At 39.9% G+C, this 13,883-nt stretch overlaps 1 protein-coding gene and 1 long non-coding RNA gene across 2 annotated transcripts; both read right to left on the bottom strand.

The window, feature by feature from the left end:
* Nucleotides 1-857: 857 nt before the first annotated feature.
* Nucleotides 858-1,956, bottom strand: LOC118490170. Its single transcript, XR_004888450.1, has 2 exons — nucleotides 1,859-1,956; nucleotides 858-974 (listed from the first exon to the last, which is right to left on the bottom strand). It is a non-coding gene; the product is annotated as an uncharacterized LOC118490170 (long non-coding RNA).
* Nucleotides 1,957-2,547: 591 nt separating this feature from the next.
* Nucleotides 2,548-13,883, bottom strand: LOC118490448. Its single transcript, XM_035988097.1, has 10 exons — nucleotides 12,881-13,883; nucleotides 12,054-12,847; nucleotides 10,662-11,976; nucleotides 9,563-10,590; nucleotides 9,440-9,453; nucleotides 6,674-6,809; nucleotides 5,277-5,410; nucleotides 3,330-3,517; nucleotides 2,734-2,996; nucleotides 2,548-2,649 (listed from the first exon to the last, which is right to left on the bottom strand). Exons 1-10 carry the CDS (start codon nucleotides 13,881-13,883, stop codon nucleotides 2,548-2,550), a joined length of 4,977 nt encoding a protein of 1,658 aa, XP_035843990.1.

Genomic DNA, 13,883 nt, shown 5'->3' with positions numbered 1-13,883 from the left:
TTCAGTCCTCCTGAATATGTTCTTTTAGAGACTAAGAATCGGTCCCTAATAATATGTTCTTTTAGAGACTGAGAATCAGTCCCTGATAACATATTCAATTTATCTTTTAGGACTAAAATAATAATCTTAGATGTCATTATTTAGTCACGAATATGTTTTTTAGAGACTGAAATTTTGTATCTTTTAAGAACTTTTTCAATCCCGAATATGTTTTTTAGAGACTGATAATCAATCCCTAATATGTTAATTTCGTAACTAAAAAATAGTCGCCGATGCTATGACTGTTTCTAGTTATGAGTTCTTTGAAGTCTAAAAAATAGTCTTTGATACTACATTTGATAGTCGATAGTATGCATGCACATTTGGTAATATATTTACTTTTTAGGACTAATAAGAGTCTTAAATACAATGACATTCTCAACAAATTTAATCCATAACATTATAGCATGTTAATTCTAAACTTTAATAAAGTTAACAATCAAACATATAAGTCAAAATACTCAGTAGATCAATCCTAAACTTCAAAACAGTAATCAAACAAACACCAACAAAGTAAGTTAAACTAAGTCACATCCTAGATCAAACTATCATTAACATTGAGTTGCCCATCCAAATCATTTGCTCCACCACTCACATGTGCGGATGTTGAACTCTCAAAATCTCCGGAAACTTTGAGCTCGTGAACATCAACATTTTTTCCGAGTTCTCATTGCTTTGTTTCAATTTCTCTTCTAGTAAAGCCACTTGATTTCGAAGTGCTTCCGTCTCGCTTGAAGATGGTTGAGACGATCAAAAATCTTTTTTTCTGAAAACCGGTCCAACGCCTACCTTCCATGCAGATTTTGTTGTTTTTTTTGGGCACATACACTTTCAATTGCCTCCTTTTCGAGCTCGTGATCCATGGTAGTAGTTATCGTTGTCCCATTAGAAATTAACTTCGCCACCGCCTCCTCTTTATGTTGAATAATATTCGCCTAACAAAGAGAGTGTAACAATATCATCGATAATTAGTAAACTATTAAACAAATAATATGACTTTGATAATATGACTCAACTTTCAAACAAATAATATGACTTTTCTAAATTAAAATCTTTGATAACTATATGGCTTAGCCTCTAAAAAAATAAAATTGATGAGATTGTAAAAATATCATCAGGTTTGAAATTCACAAACATCTCACCAAAAGTCAGGATTATCTATTAGAACTAAGCATGACTGATCCTTTGATAACATATCATTGAATACCCCCCCCCCCTCCCCCCAAAAAAAAGAAGCATACACAGAATGCAAGAAGTTGTCATTAATTGATCTTAAAATCAATTGAAAACATAGATTAATTTATGTGCTACCAAATCACTAAATCATAAAAAGCAAATCACAGAAACAAAACTGATCCTAGTGCTTGTAAGATTGACTAACACTCTTAGCAATACATGTTAGATAATGAACATGAAAATAACATACACTTTACAAATGCAAAACCTACATTAGCATAGCCCAACTCACAGTTATATAACCTACAGTCTAGGGTTATTTTCTTTCAGCCAGTTTTCACACGAAAGCATAAACCAACCAGTTTGGTATGGTTTGAAATTTTCTAAAAAGGGGGATAAACAATAGGCTCTCATCATTCACATCATATGCTAAAAAATAAAAAAAAAATGTAACCTGAGTGTGGCTAAGTTGTTTTCTTGGTCTGATGATGATTATGGATCGCAATACGCAAAGAAAATGAAACGTGGATATCCTTACGTATTGCCGCTCAAAATTCAGCCTATATATCTCTAAAGCTAACTTGCATCTATCAGAAATCTAGTTCTAAAAGTATGGGTTGTTTCAAAGAGAGTAATAACTTACATATTCAGTTTCTGCCTCATCATTTTGCCATCCTTTTATATCATTATAATGCAACTTGTAATAGACTTCAAAGGGGCTAGGCTGTGTTTGAGTCTCGCGATTTGTCTGTGACAACAAAAAGCAATAATATAACATAGGGCTTGATAAATGTGTTTAGAAAACATTGATGTTGGAACTAACAAATAATGGTAAATAATCTAGATATGAACATAAATGGTCCATAAATGAAAAGAGAGTACTAAACTAATTCACTAAATCAAATAAAACCCTTTAAGTTTAAACAATAAATCTTCAAAACTTACCATGTGGTATGCGTGATTGGCTATTGACCGAGAGCCTCCTCTACTTGTAACAACATGTTTTCCACGATTACATTCCATTTGATCACTGTATCTCTATAAAGTTAAGAAGAATGGGCCAGTGAGTTATATGCAATCAAATCACTATGATCCAATAGCATTTACATCAACATGTAGGACCTTATATGTATGTAAACTACTTTTTGTATGTATGTATATATGATGTTAACATAAAGTTTGCATAAATTTATTTTAAGCATTCAACAAACTTACCCGAGTTGATTCTAACTCCCAATAATCGCATAAATGGTTCCAATCTTCCGGACTCTGACAATTGGATTTCATCATTGATCTAGCCAACCGAGGATTGGTTTTTCCTCCATTATTCTTCTAGTGGGCACTCAACTCACCTCTGGTACGTTTCCATTGTTGATGTCGGAAATCCACATGTCCCATGAAAACTCTATCTGTTCGCAACAAATTGAATTTTCCCTGCACTGAATTTGTATGTTAACAATGCAAATTAAAATGTGAGTACTCTTCAATAATTAAAAAAAAAAAGTGTATCCAACTTACTTGTAACTTTTCATACATCAGATTTTTTATATCAGCAGGTGCGGACTCCCATTTGTGAAAGTTCATTGGACATACACTACATATTACAATCCCACACTCATTTGCAAACTGAGTAGCTGTACGCCCAACAAATCCTTTTGTACCGCCAGCCATTGTTAAAGAAATTTTGGAACCCTCATGCAAATTCTCAAAGTATTTTGTAGCGCTAAGATTGAGATTTGGACCACGCCTTTTTGGTGGATCAACCTGGGGTTGATTTGAATCTGTACATTGTTTACAATTAGGGGAGCTCAAAGACTATTTCAATATAAACAAACAAACATAATAATTTTACTTTACATAATTCTTGTTCATCTTTTTGATTAGCCCACCTGATCGAGTCAAAAATGTTTAACCTGTTAAATTGGAAAAAGGTTATATCAATAAACCCAATCCGACCCATTCCATGAGAAAGAGCCACCCATATCAACCCAAAGTTTGAAAACTGCTCATACCAACCCAGATTTGGAACAACGGGTCAAGATTTCCAGGCGTAGTTATAAGTAAAACACGAGTATGTTATAAAATTTAAATAATCAAAAGTCTATGATATTTACCAGTAGTTGTAGTGGCGTTACGCTTGCGTCTACGGGTCGAGCGCGGTACCATATCAGATGCACTTCCAATGGCCACCGACTGATTTGTAGGTCCTCTAGAATCTTCTTCAGACCTCGTTCTTGTAAGGACCATCATCACCAAAAACAAAAACTTCCACATTGTGCCACAAGAAATTAATAGCCAGTTACTAAAAGATATATACATTACACAACTAGTCATTTTGAAACAGAACATAAACACATACCAAAGATAACTATTACTGCAATTGCTACGAGAGCCTTCAATACTTCATAATTGGAAACATTCCAGTAACAATTAAGCCTCCAAATGTCTCCACATAAATGTTCTTGCTTAAAATGTAATAATCTTTTCTAACTCTATTGTAAACAAATCTGCACTTACATTATCAAAATGGCATATGCATCCACCAGGTAATTATTAATATATGTTAGTAAGAGAAGTGAATGAATAGGGTTAACCCACTGTTGGCTGTTTTTATAGTTTTTTCATCTTCAATTCATCTTTATAAGTTATTTAATACAGTTGTGTTTAGTATAAGTTATGTTGGTCCAGTGGTTAAGTCGCCATTTAATTGTCTGGTAGGCGTGGGTTTATTTATAGCTGAATTTTGGGTGCTTTTGCGCCCCAGCATGGGACCTATCCTCCTGGTGCATAGTTACCTAAATTGCTCATGTTGCCACGATCCACATATTGGATCTTGGTGTACCAAATCGCAATTCACAAGAATACCGGAACGATGTGGTACGGCATTCCAGATTGAACTGGTTCGGAGTTCCAGATTCAACATCAACAACGGGTGGAAGTCGAGCAAGTGGAAGTCAGGGAAACAAACAAATTGAAGATCTTACTAAACCAGTGAATGATGAAGTAGTCTTCCATGGTGCAGTGTATAGACTATAAAGGACTGTACGTTTTTGTTGTTTTATTTACTGTTATGAATATTAAGTTGACATAACAAGTTTAAAGTGTTTATGTGTTAACTGTTTTATTTAGTTTAATGATTATAGAACTGTTTATGTTTTAACTGTTGATGTATCGGATGTGAATCTAACAGGTAATAGCAAGAATCTAGGAGGCTCCAAACAATGGACCTGCAAACATTGTCAGGGAAGGTTTACTAGTACCTGCTTGAGAAGAAGTACACCTCTTTTTTATTTAGTACTCGAGAAATATGGAACTACTTTGATACACCCGAATCCATGTTCATTTTTTGGGCCTCCCGTGGGGAAAAAGCCGAGATCAAAAGATGTCCATCTGTGTTTGAAAGATCGGGAGCTGTTTGAAAAGCTGTCAAAGAAGGTACAAGAAACAGAAAATACCAGGGGAATTTCTAAGTGTTTAAAGAACTCTGTACTCTTAAAATATGCCCTGAGGAAGCAAATGGAAGAAGCTTTTGGGAACTTAGAGAGAAACATCGTAGACCTGAAGTTTTATTCGGGGATTATGTGCAATCGGGATCCCATTTAACGTATTATGCAACCCGCATTTTATTGAAATAAGAGTAAATTACAAGTTTTGTCCTTTATGTTTACATCAAATTTCAGGCGCTGTCCTTTAGCGCAAAAGTTGACAGGCGTTGTCCTTTCCTTTCAAAATCTTGCACGTTTTGTCCTTTAGGCCAAACCCAGTTAGATTTTTTGGTTAAATCTGATCATGTGCCTTGCACATGAGGGCAATCTTATCATTTCACCATTCCAAGGACTATTTTGTAAAGAAATTTTATGCAGGAGCTATTCTGTATTAAAGTTAAAAATAAAAAAATCTATCTTCAAACACAATCAACCATTCTCTTTCTCTCCCTCTACTCTCTCTCTCTCTCTCTAAAACAACCCCCACAACTCATCTGCCATTGACACCAGCCACCACCGCACGCACCTAAGACAACCACCGCTCCCTACTCTTTCTATCTCTCTCTCTCTCTTCACCTTATGACGCCACCACCACCGTCTTCACCAACACCACCATATGCAACCACCACCGTTTCATCTCCTCCCCTGCAACCACGACTGTCTTCACCACCGCCACCGTTGTCTTCACCATCCAACCACCACCTCCTCCACTGCAAGCACCAACTTTAACGCCGCCTCCCCCATCGAAACCCTAACCCCAAATAGATGAGACAACACCCCAATACTTGACCAAAACAGTGAACTTAATTTCACAGCTTAACCGTTGGTTAAAATTGTTTGTGACACACAACAAATCCAAATATATTACAGAGTACTTATAGTAAAAAGAAGTACACTAATGAATTTGAACCAAATTTTGTAGAAAATCAACATCCAACTAAACCAAATAGATATATCCAAATTCTAACAGAATGTTTTGTAACTACAAATCTCTAATTCATGAACTAATCAACATCCACCAGCACACATTAAACACACTAAACATTTAAAATCAAAGCAATAACCCCTAATTTCAATCAATTTAACTCCGAGAGATCAAAACCCCCCAATCTCAAAACTCAAAAAGGCATCAATAGAAGCACACTGGATATGAGGCGACGTACTGCGTGATTGTGAACAGGGGTGGGTGGTGTTGGTCGGTTGGTGTTGACGGAGGTGTGATGGCTAATGGTAATATGGGTGGGTTGTGATGGTGATGGTGGGGAGAGAGAGAGAGGAAGAGATGAGAGAGTGAAAAAGTGTGGTTTTGGTTTTGTTGCAGGTGGTGGCGGGGTGGGAGGTGGTGGTGGTGGGTTGATGGTGGTAGTCGGTGAAGTCGTGTTGTAGAGAGAGAGAGAAGAGAGAGAGGGGGGGACTTTCAGATTATAGAGAGTTCATATTTTCTATTTTAAGTTTGGTACCCCTAAATAAAATTTTCTTACAAAATAATCCTTGGAACGGTGAAATGACAAAATTGCCCTCATGTGCAAGGCACATGATCAGATTTAACCAAAAAATATAACTGGGTTTGGCCTAAAGGACAAAACGTGCAAGATTTTGAAAGGTAAAGGACAGTGCCTATCAACTTTTGCGCTAAAGGACAGCGCCTGACATTTGATGTAAACATAAAGGACAAAACTTGTAATTTACTCTTGAAATAATTAGTGGTATAAAAAATGCACCGGGCGATTACAAACCGCCATCATGTGAAAAGGCGAGAACTAATTTACTTGATGAGTGCGTCCGCGGTGTTGAGAAAGAGTTGGCACCGGTGAAAGACACATGGTACACGCAAGGGGTTTCTATTGTCTCGGATGGGTGGTCAAATGTTAAACACAATTCACTCATCAATGTTCTCGCCGTAAATTCCTGAGGTGCAATGTTCATGGAAGCGGGAGACTTTTTAGGGTAGAGAAAACGGGGACGGCAATTGCCAATTTTTTACTCGGAGCCATTGAGACAATAGGACCAAGTAACATGCTACAAGTTCTCACAGATAATGCAGCTAACTGCAAAGCTGCCGGCACGGAGATTGAGAAGGTATACAAGCACATTTTCTGATTGTAGTTCCTATAAATATAGTGAAGAAAAAACAAAAAGATAGCCAAGATTTAATCATGTTTAACTATTTCCTCTCAAATTTCGTTCTTCTTATTCGACACATATCACTGGTATCAGAGTGGTTAACGCTGAACTACCAAAATTTGTGAATCAATCGGAAAAAATAAGCTATAGCAATCAACGCAATCAGGAGTTGGAGAAGACAATAAAAAAATGAAAATACGCTGTTGTTTGTTAAGACTAGACGGGTCAGTAGAGAAAACAAAGAAATCATTTGCTAAGATTTGCACAACACTAGAGGATGTGGTCAGCCTCAGCCTCACCGGAGACTTCATCAGAAGCGCTAGTAAGAACAAGAACCTGAAGAACTCATCAACTAGGAAAACTTGTATTTCCCAAACTCAAGGAAGACGAAGTGGATCACTGAATTTACGGCTGTGAAACTTCTTTGCGATAGATGAGACACCCAAGAACTTCAAACTGAAGTTATGCAGTGATACATTTAGAGGGAATTGCTCTTTAGTGGCATTAAGGGTGTGAATTTCTGACACGACACGAACCTAACACGAAATTCGTGGGTTTAGGTTTACGTCTAAACGGGTTTGGGTCAGTTTCAGGTTGAACCCGCGAACCCGTTTAGCTAACCGGGTCGGGTTGGCGGGTTGACCCGTTTAACCCCTTTATATTATATAATATTTTTTGACAATATGTTTTATGTTATAAATTAAATTGGGTATGTATTTTATGCTATAATTATAACAAAGAAAAAGAAATTCATATAATATTTTATAATTTAAATGTAATTGTATTATATATATTTGTGTTTTTTAAGTAAACTTTAAATTTAATACATTAATTTGTGTAAAAAAAAATTAAAAAATAAAAGTTTTCGGATTGAACGGGTCGTGTTCGGGTCAACCCACGAATATTCGGGTCGGGTTCGGGTTCATTGGTATAACACAATTTTCGGGTTCGGGTCGGGTTCGTATAAAATTTTTGGGTTCGGGTAGGGTTGAACCCGCCAACCCACGAACACGACTCATTTAGGACTTTTTTGCTGAAGTAGTGTTGATTTTGAAAACTTAATCACAAGTAGTGCCACCTTCAAAAATATTTCACAGATAGTGCCATCGCCATTACTAATGGCGAATTTCTTGTACACCTAGGCTAGTGTCAGGGAATAATCAGTTTGTGTAAGAGCTTATGATTGTGTAAAAGGTAGAACAGCCATTACAAATGGCGAAATAATCCAAGTTCTTCATATATCGCCATTGGTAATGGCGAAAAGTTTAATATTCTGACACAATTCCATTTCAAATGGCGAAATATTACAAAGATACAAATTTCGCCATTGCTAATGGCGAAAACTTTAATATTCTGCACACAATTCCATTACAATTGCGAAAAGTTAAAACCACTAAATAATGTTGTATCAAAACAGTTATTGTTTTATTTCTTTAATACTTTCATCTTCTTCACTTCAAAATAACTGGTACAGAGCTTATTATCAGCAAGAAACCATTCATGTTGTTATTTCTCTCTTCACTTTTACTTTTTCGCTCTTTTTATTTAACGTAATCTTCCCTTTACAAACACAACCACCACCAATATCAAACAGTTCCACCTAATTTGATAACCATTATTCTTCTTTCTTCCCCTTCTCCTTCCACAGTTCAGTTCAGTTCATTAAAGTTATAAATAAAACAAAAGAAAGGAAAAAAGAAAACAATAAAACCAATCCACTCAGATCTACATATCGTCATCGTCGTTGCAAAACAAAGATGCTCAGATGCATAATTCGTCATCGCCAACAAAGAATGGCTCAGCGCCCCCATGGCTGCAACCGGAGTTGTCAGGCCAAGTGGCAGGCCACCATCATCGCCGGCTAAAACCCTCAACTAAGAAACGGACACAAAAACCACTCGCCATCACAACCGGCGGTAAAGACGGCCGGTGTAAAGTTGGTGGAGGTTTTTAGAGAGAGAAGGATGATAGCATGGAGACGCGGCCCCGATCGACCACCAGTTACCACACCTCTCACCGGACCTGTTTACCGATACTGGGTTCAAAATCTCTCTCAATATTTCTTAAGAGAGATGGAAGGGAGTCTGATATTAGAGAGAGGGATAAAAGAGTATGTTTGCATGTGTAGCCATTCAAAATGGCAATTGTGCAGAAAATTTCAGATTTCGCCATTTCAAATGGCAATTTGTCAATAACTTTCAATTTTCGCCATTTAGAATGGCTATGGTACCTTTTTACAGTGATTGGGTCTTACACATTCTGATTATTCCCTTACACAAGTCTATCAACTTAAAATTTCGCCATTTATAATGGCTAGAGCATTAGTTGTGAAGTATTTTTTTAACCGGCATTACTTGTGATCAAGTCTTTGAAAATAGCACTAGTTCAGCAAAAAACTCCTCGTTTAGCTAATGTGGTCCGATCAATCAGATTCAATAGCCAGAAATAAGAGGGAAAACCAGAGAGAAATTTAGAGGAAGGATTTGGGACAATTTTCTGAATAATTCATTAACAATCCAAACAATTACATATAAAGGAAATTACTCTTAGCCACTACTCACGTAGAGGAGATCATGGATCACCCTCCTTTATTTAAGGAACACTCCTTGACACACAAGCTAAACATAAACTGAAACATAAATTGAAATAAGGAAAATAACATAATTAAATTAGCATAGCATAAGGTCCTGTTGTCACGTTGACTTCGGTACGCATCAATCCCCACCGCTTGAGTTCACCTTGTCCTCAAGGTGAAAATCAGAATACGCCTTCTGAAAACGCCACTTAGTCTCCCAAGTAGCTTCTTCGCGAGGGAACCCTTTCCATTGAACTAAAACTTCTGTCTTGGGCCTATACTTACCTTTCTTCACCACCCTTTCCTCTAAAACAGCTTCTGGTTGTGGACCCGTTGGTGGTAAATCCTTTGAAACAACTTCGGATGAAACCGGAGTAGGAGGATCACCTTGACACCTCTTTAATAAGCTGACATGGAACACGTTATGAATAAGGGCGTCAGGAGGAAGCTCTAACCGATACGCAACAGGCCCCACCCGTTCAATAACTTTATATGGCCCAAAGAACTTAGGACCCACCTTGGCTGATAAACGAAACGCCATCGTCGTCTGCCGGTACGGCTGAAGCTTAAGATACACCATGTCCCCCACAGAAAATTCCACCTCACGCCTCTTCAAATCAGCTTTTGATTTCATCCGATCCCTAGCCACCATCAAGTTAGAACGTAAGTCACGCAATAACTTGTCTCGATCAATTAACAACTCTTCAACAGCTTGAACTTTGGAAGTGCCTGGAACGTAAGTCAGAACCCGAGGTGGAGGACGGCCATACACAGCTTCAAAAGGGGTCATTTTGGTAGCCGAATGAGTTGATGTGTTATAACTAAATTCTGCCCAAGGAAGCCAGTCAGCCCACTTTTTTGGTCGATCCCCCGCAAAACAACGAAGGTACTGTTCAAGGGTTCGGTTGACCACTTCCGTTTGCCCATCCGTTTGGGGATGGTAACTCGAGCTTAAACACAAATCTGTTCCCTGCAGTTTAAATAGTGCCTGCCAAAATGAGCTAATAAAGACCTTATCACGGTCACTCACTATTGTAGAGGGAATGCCATGCAGCTTGACGACATGTGAAATAAACTCTTTAGCGATAGTAGCGGCAGTAAATGGGTGGCGGATCAGCACAAAATGGGCATACTTCGAAAGGCGGTCTACCACTACCATGATGACAGTGTACCCGTTAGAGGACGGCAACCCTTCGATAAGATAAAATCCATACTAATGTCCTCCCAAATTCGAGTCGGAATCGGCAAAGGTTGCAGCAAACCAGCAGGTCTGCAGCTTTCTGTTTTAAATCTTTGACATATGTGACACTCTTGGATAAACTTTTTCACCCTTTCTTTGATCCCGGACCACCAAAAACTTTCCTTTACCCGAGCTAGAGTCTTGTGAAAACCAAAATGCCCTCCTTCACTAGATGCATGACAATGTTGCAAGACTTTGGGAATAAAAGATGAGGCTGGACTCAGCAAAATTACGTTCCCACGAAACCAAACCCCGTCTCGCTGCACCAAGTGAGAACTAATTTTTGCAGAAAAACATCCCGGTAAGTCATGATAGTAAGTATCTTGCTTAACCTCTTGCTGCAACTCTGCCCACCAGGCCGCTGTGACATGGGAAACAGCCAAGAAATTCAACTCAGCTTGCCTCGATAATGCATCCGCTCCTCTGTTAGTCACCCCTTTCTTATACTCAACCCGAAAGTCATACCCCATCAGTTTCGGCAGCCACCTGGCCTGAGCCGGAGTGGAAACTCGTTGCTCCAAAAGGTATTTAAGGCTGATGTGATCTGTTTTAACCACAAAAGGTCTGCCCAACAAATACGGTCTCCACTTCCTAACCGCCTTGACTATCGCCAGCATCTCCTTTTCATATGTGGACCACGCCAACATGGATCCTTCTAGTGGAACACTATAATACGCAATCGGACGACCTTGCTGTGTAAGGATGGCCCCAATACCCACTCCACTAGCATCACATTCCACAGTAAAAACTTTAGACCAATCCGGCAATCCTAAAGTGGGAGTGGTTGTGAGAGACTTCTTGAGCTGCTGAAAAGCTTCCTCGGTCACAGCATCCCAATAAAAGGGTGTGTTTCCCACCAATTTATGAAGAGGTGCTGCCATAGTACCAAAATTTTTAATAAACTTCCGATAATACCCGGCGAGGCCCAAGAACCCACGCACCCCCTTAGCATTCTTCGGTGTCGGCCAATCTAACACTGCTTTGACTTTGGACTGGTCAACTGCCACCCCCGAAGACGAGATGACATGGCCCAAATAATTGACTTTGGCCACCCCAAAACAACACTTAGTTAATTTGGCATAAAGCCTATTAATAGCCAAAATCTCCAGAACAGTAGACAAATGTTGCAAGTGGTCATCCAAGGTTCTTGAATAAACCAATATATCATCGAAAAACACAAGCACAAACTTACGTAGATGGGTCCGGAAGAGGTCGTTCATTAAACTTTGGAAGGTTGCCGGCGCGTTCGTAAGCCCGAACGGCATCACCACAAACTCATAATGCCCTTCATGAGTCCGGAAAGCTGTCTTACAAACATCCTGCTCATGCACCCGTATCTGATGATACCCCGACCGTAAATCCAGTTTCGAAAACATAGTGGCCCGTGTAGTTCGTCTAGTAGCTCGTCAATGACCGGTATTGGATACTTATCTTTGATGGTGATATCATTCAAGGCCCGATAATCGACACAGAAGCGCCAAGTTCCGTCGCTCTTTTTGACTAACAACACCGGTGATGCGAACGGGCTATGGCTAGGCCTGATCAAACCTTGGTGTAGCAGTTCCCGGACCTGTTTCTCAATTTCTGATTTTTGGTAATAAGGCTGGCGATAAGGTCGAGAGCTTACTGGTCGGGTATTAGGCATCAACGGTATGTGGTGATCTTGGAATCGAACTGGTGGGAGGCCCCGGGGTTCCTGGAAAACCCGGTCATACTTCTTCAGTAATTCCCGGATGGCCAAACAAGGGACGTGTTCGGTTGGATCGGTCACCCCAAACGGCTCAATCTGTAATAGATATGCCAACCCCTGTAAACCCATTAATTCATTATCTGGTACAGCCTGTAGTTCGGAAGCTTTAAGTCCCTGTAGGATATGTCTTGCTCCTGCTAACCTGAACCCAATAGTGAGTTCCTGATAATCAATTTCCACCGGACCCAAAGTCTTGAGCCATTGAACACCCAAAACAACTGAACAAGCAGCCACAGGTAAAACCCAAAAATCGGTTGAAATTGTAAACCCTTGGATGAGGAGTGAAAGACCGTTAACTCGACCCGGACATAACACCTTTTCTCGGTTGCCCACAACAACCTCAAAAGTGACCTCACGGTCAATAATGAGGCCAAAACGATCAACCAACGACTGGTCAATGAAGTTATGTGTACTACCCCCATCAATTAGAACCACGACATCTTTATTCTTAATCTTTCCTGGCAATCGTAATGTTTAAGGGTGAAGAGTACCTGTAATTGCATGGAAAGAAACTTCAGCTTGGGTTTCGCTGTAATCAGCGGCTGGTGACTCAGTGGCCGGAGGGGTCCCTTCGTCTTCGGCAACATCGTGAATCATAAAGAACTGAGGCTTGGTGCATCGATGGCCTGGCGAGTATTTCTCATCACAGTAGTAGCACAACCCTTTCTCACGGCGTGCTTTAGCTTCAGTGTTAGATATTCTGCGGGTAGGTGTAGGGCTTGGTAAAGCTAAAGTGTTGGTTGGGCCTGGCCCCAGTATACCGGCTGAATCAGTGGAAGGAAGTCGGCCCGCATACGAAGTGGTAGAGAACCGAGTGGGCTGGGCTTGTTTTCTGGCAAGGCCCAATTTTTCTTCTGCCATTCTGGATAGCCCCATCGCATCAATAAGAGACCTAGGTTTCTTCATCTTAACCTCCAATCTGACCTCATCCTTGAGTCCTCCAATATAACTTGACATTAAAAAGTCTTCAGGGAGCCCATCCACCTGGTGAGACAACTTCTCAAACGACTCCTGATACTGAGCGACCGTCGTTGTATGTTTCAGCCGGGAAAGAGCTTCGCCCGGATTTTCGTAATCCGTTGGCCCGAAACGTGCCAGCAACGCCTGGGAAAACTCCGCCCAAGTCATCGGCCCTTTGAGTTTGGTAACCCATCGGTGCCACTGTAAGGCGATTCCGTCGAGATGGATCGACGCCAAGTTAACCTGCTCCTCCGGCTCAACATTCTGAAATTCAAAGTATTGGGAGGCTTGGTACAACCAACCGGTTGGATCCCCACCGCCGAAACGAGGAAACTGAAGTTTGTGGTATTGTTTGGCCGCATCACCCGAAACAATGAGCTTGCCACTAGGACCGGACCCACCGTCGTTCCGGTCATGCTTGATGGTTTGAAATTCGTTCATTAACTGCTGAAACATATCGTTCACTTTTGCGAATTGATCTTGCGTCTCCTGCTGGAACTGTTCGAGTGATTTCTTGTTGTTACGGGTTTCCAT

The sequence above is a fragment of the Helianthus annuus genome, chromosome 3 (genome assembly GCF_002127325.2).
Source record: "Helianthus annuus cultivar XRQ/B chromosome 3, HanXRQr2.0-SUNRISE, whole genome shotgun sequence".
Taxonomy (NCBI): Eukaryota; Viridiplantae; Streptophyta; class Magnoliopsida; order Asterales; family Asteraceae; genus Helianthus; species Helianthus annuus.
The sequence above is the reverse complement of the archived record's forward strand: the minus strand, read 5'-3'. Positions and strand labels throughout refer to the sequence as shown.

What these genes read in the sequence shown, in the direction of transcription:
- LOC118490448 (XM_035988097.1), bottom strand. Translation starts at nt 13,883, where the DNA reads ATGGAAACCCGTAACAACAAGAAATCACTCGAACAGTTCCAGCAGGAG. An exon ending in AGAAAGCTGCAGACCTGCTG is followed by an intron (nt 10,591 to 10,661) that starts GTTTGCTGCAAC and finishes ATCTTATCGAAG; the next exon opens with GGTTGCCGTCCTCTAACGGG. An exon ending in TGATGTATGAAAAGTTACAA is followed by an intron (nt 2,650 to 2,733) that starts GTAAGTTGGATA and finishes AATTCAGTGCAG; the next exon opens with GGAAAATTCAATTTGTTGCG.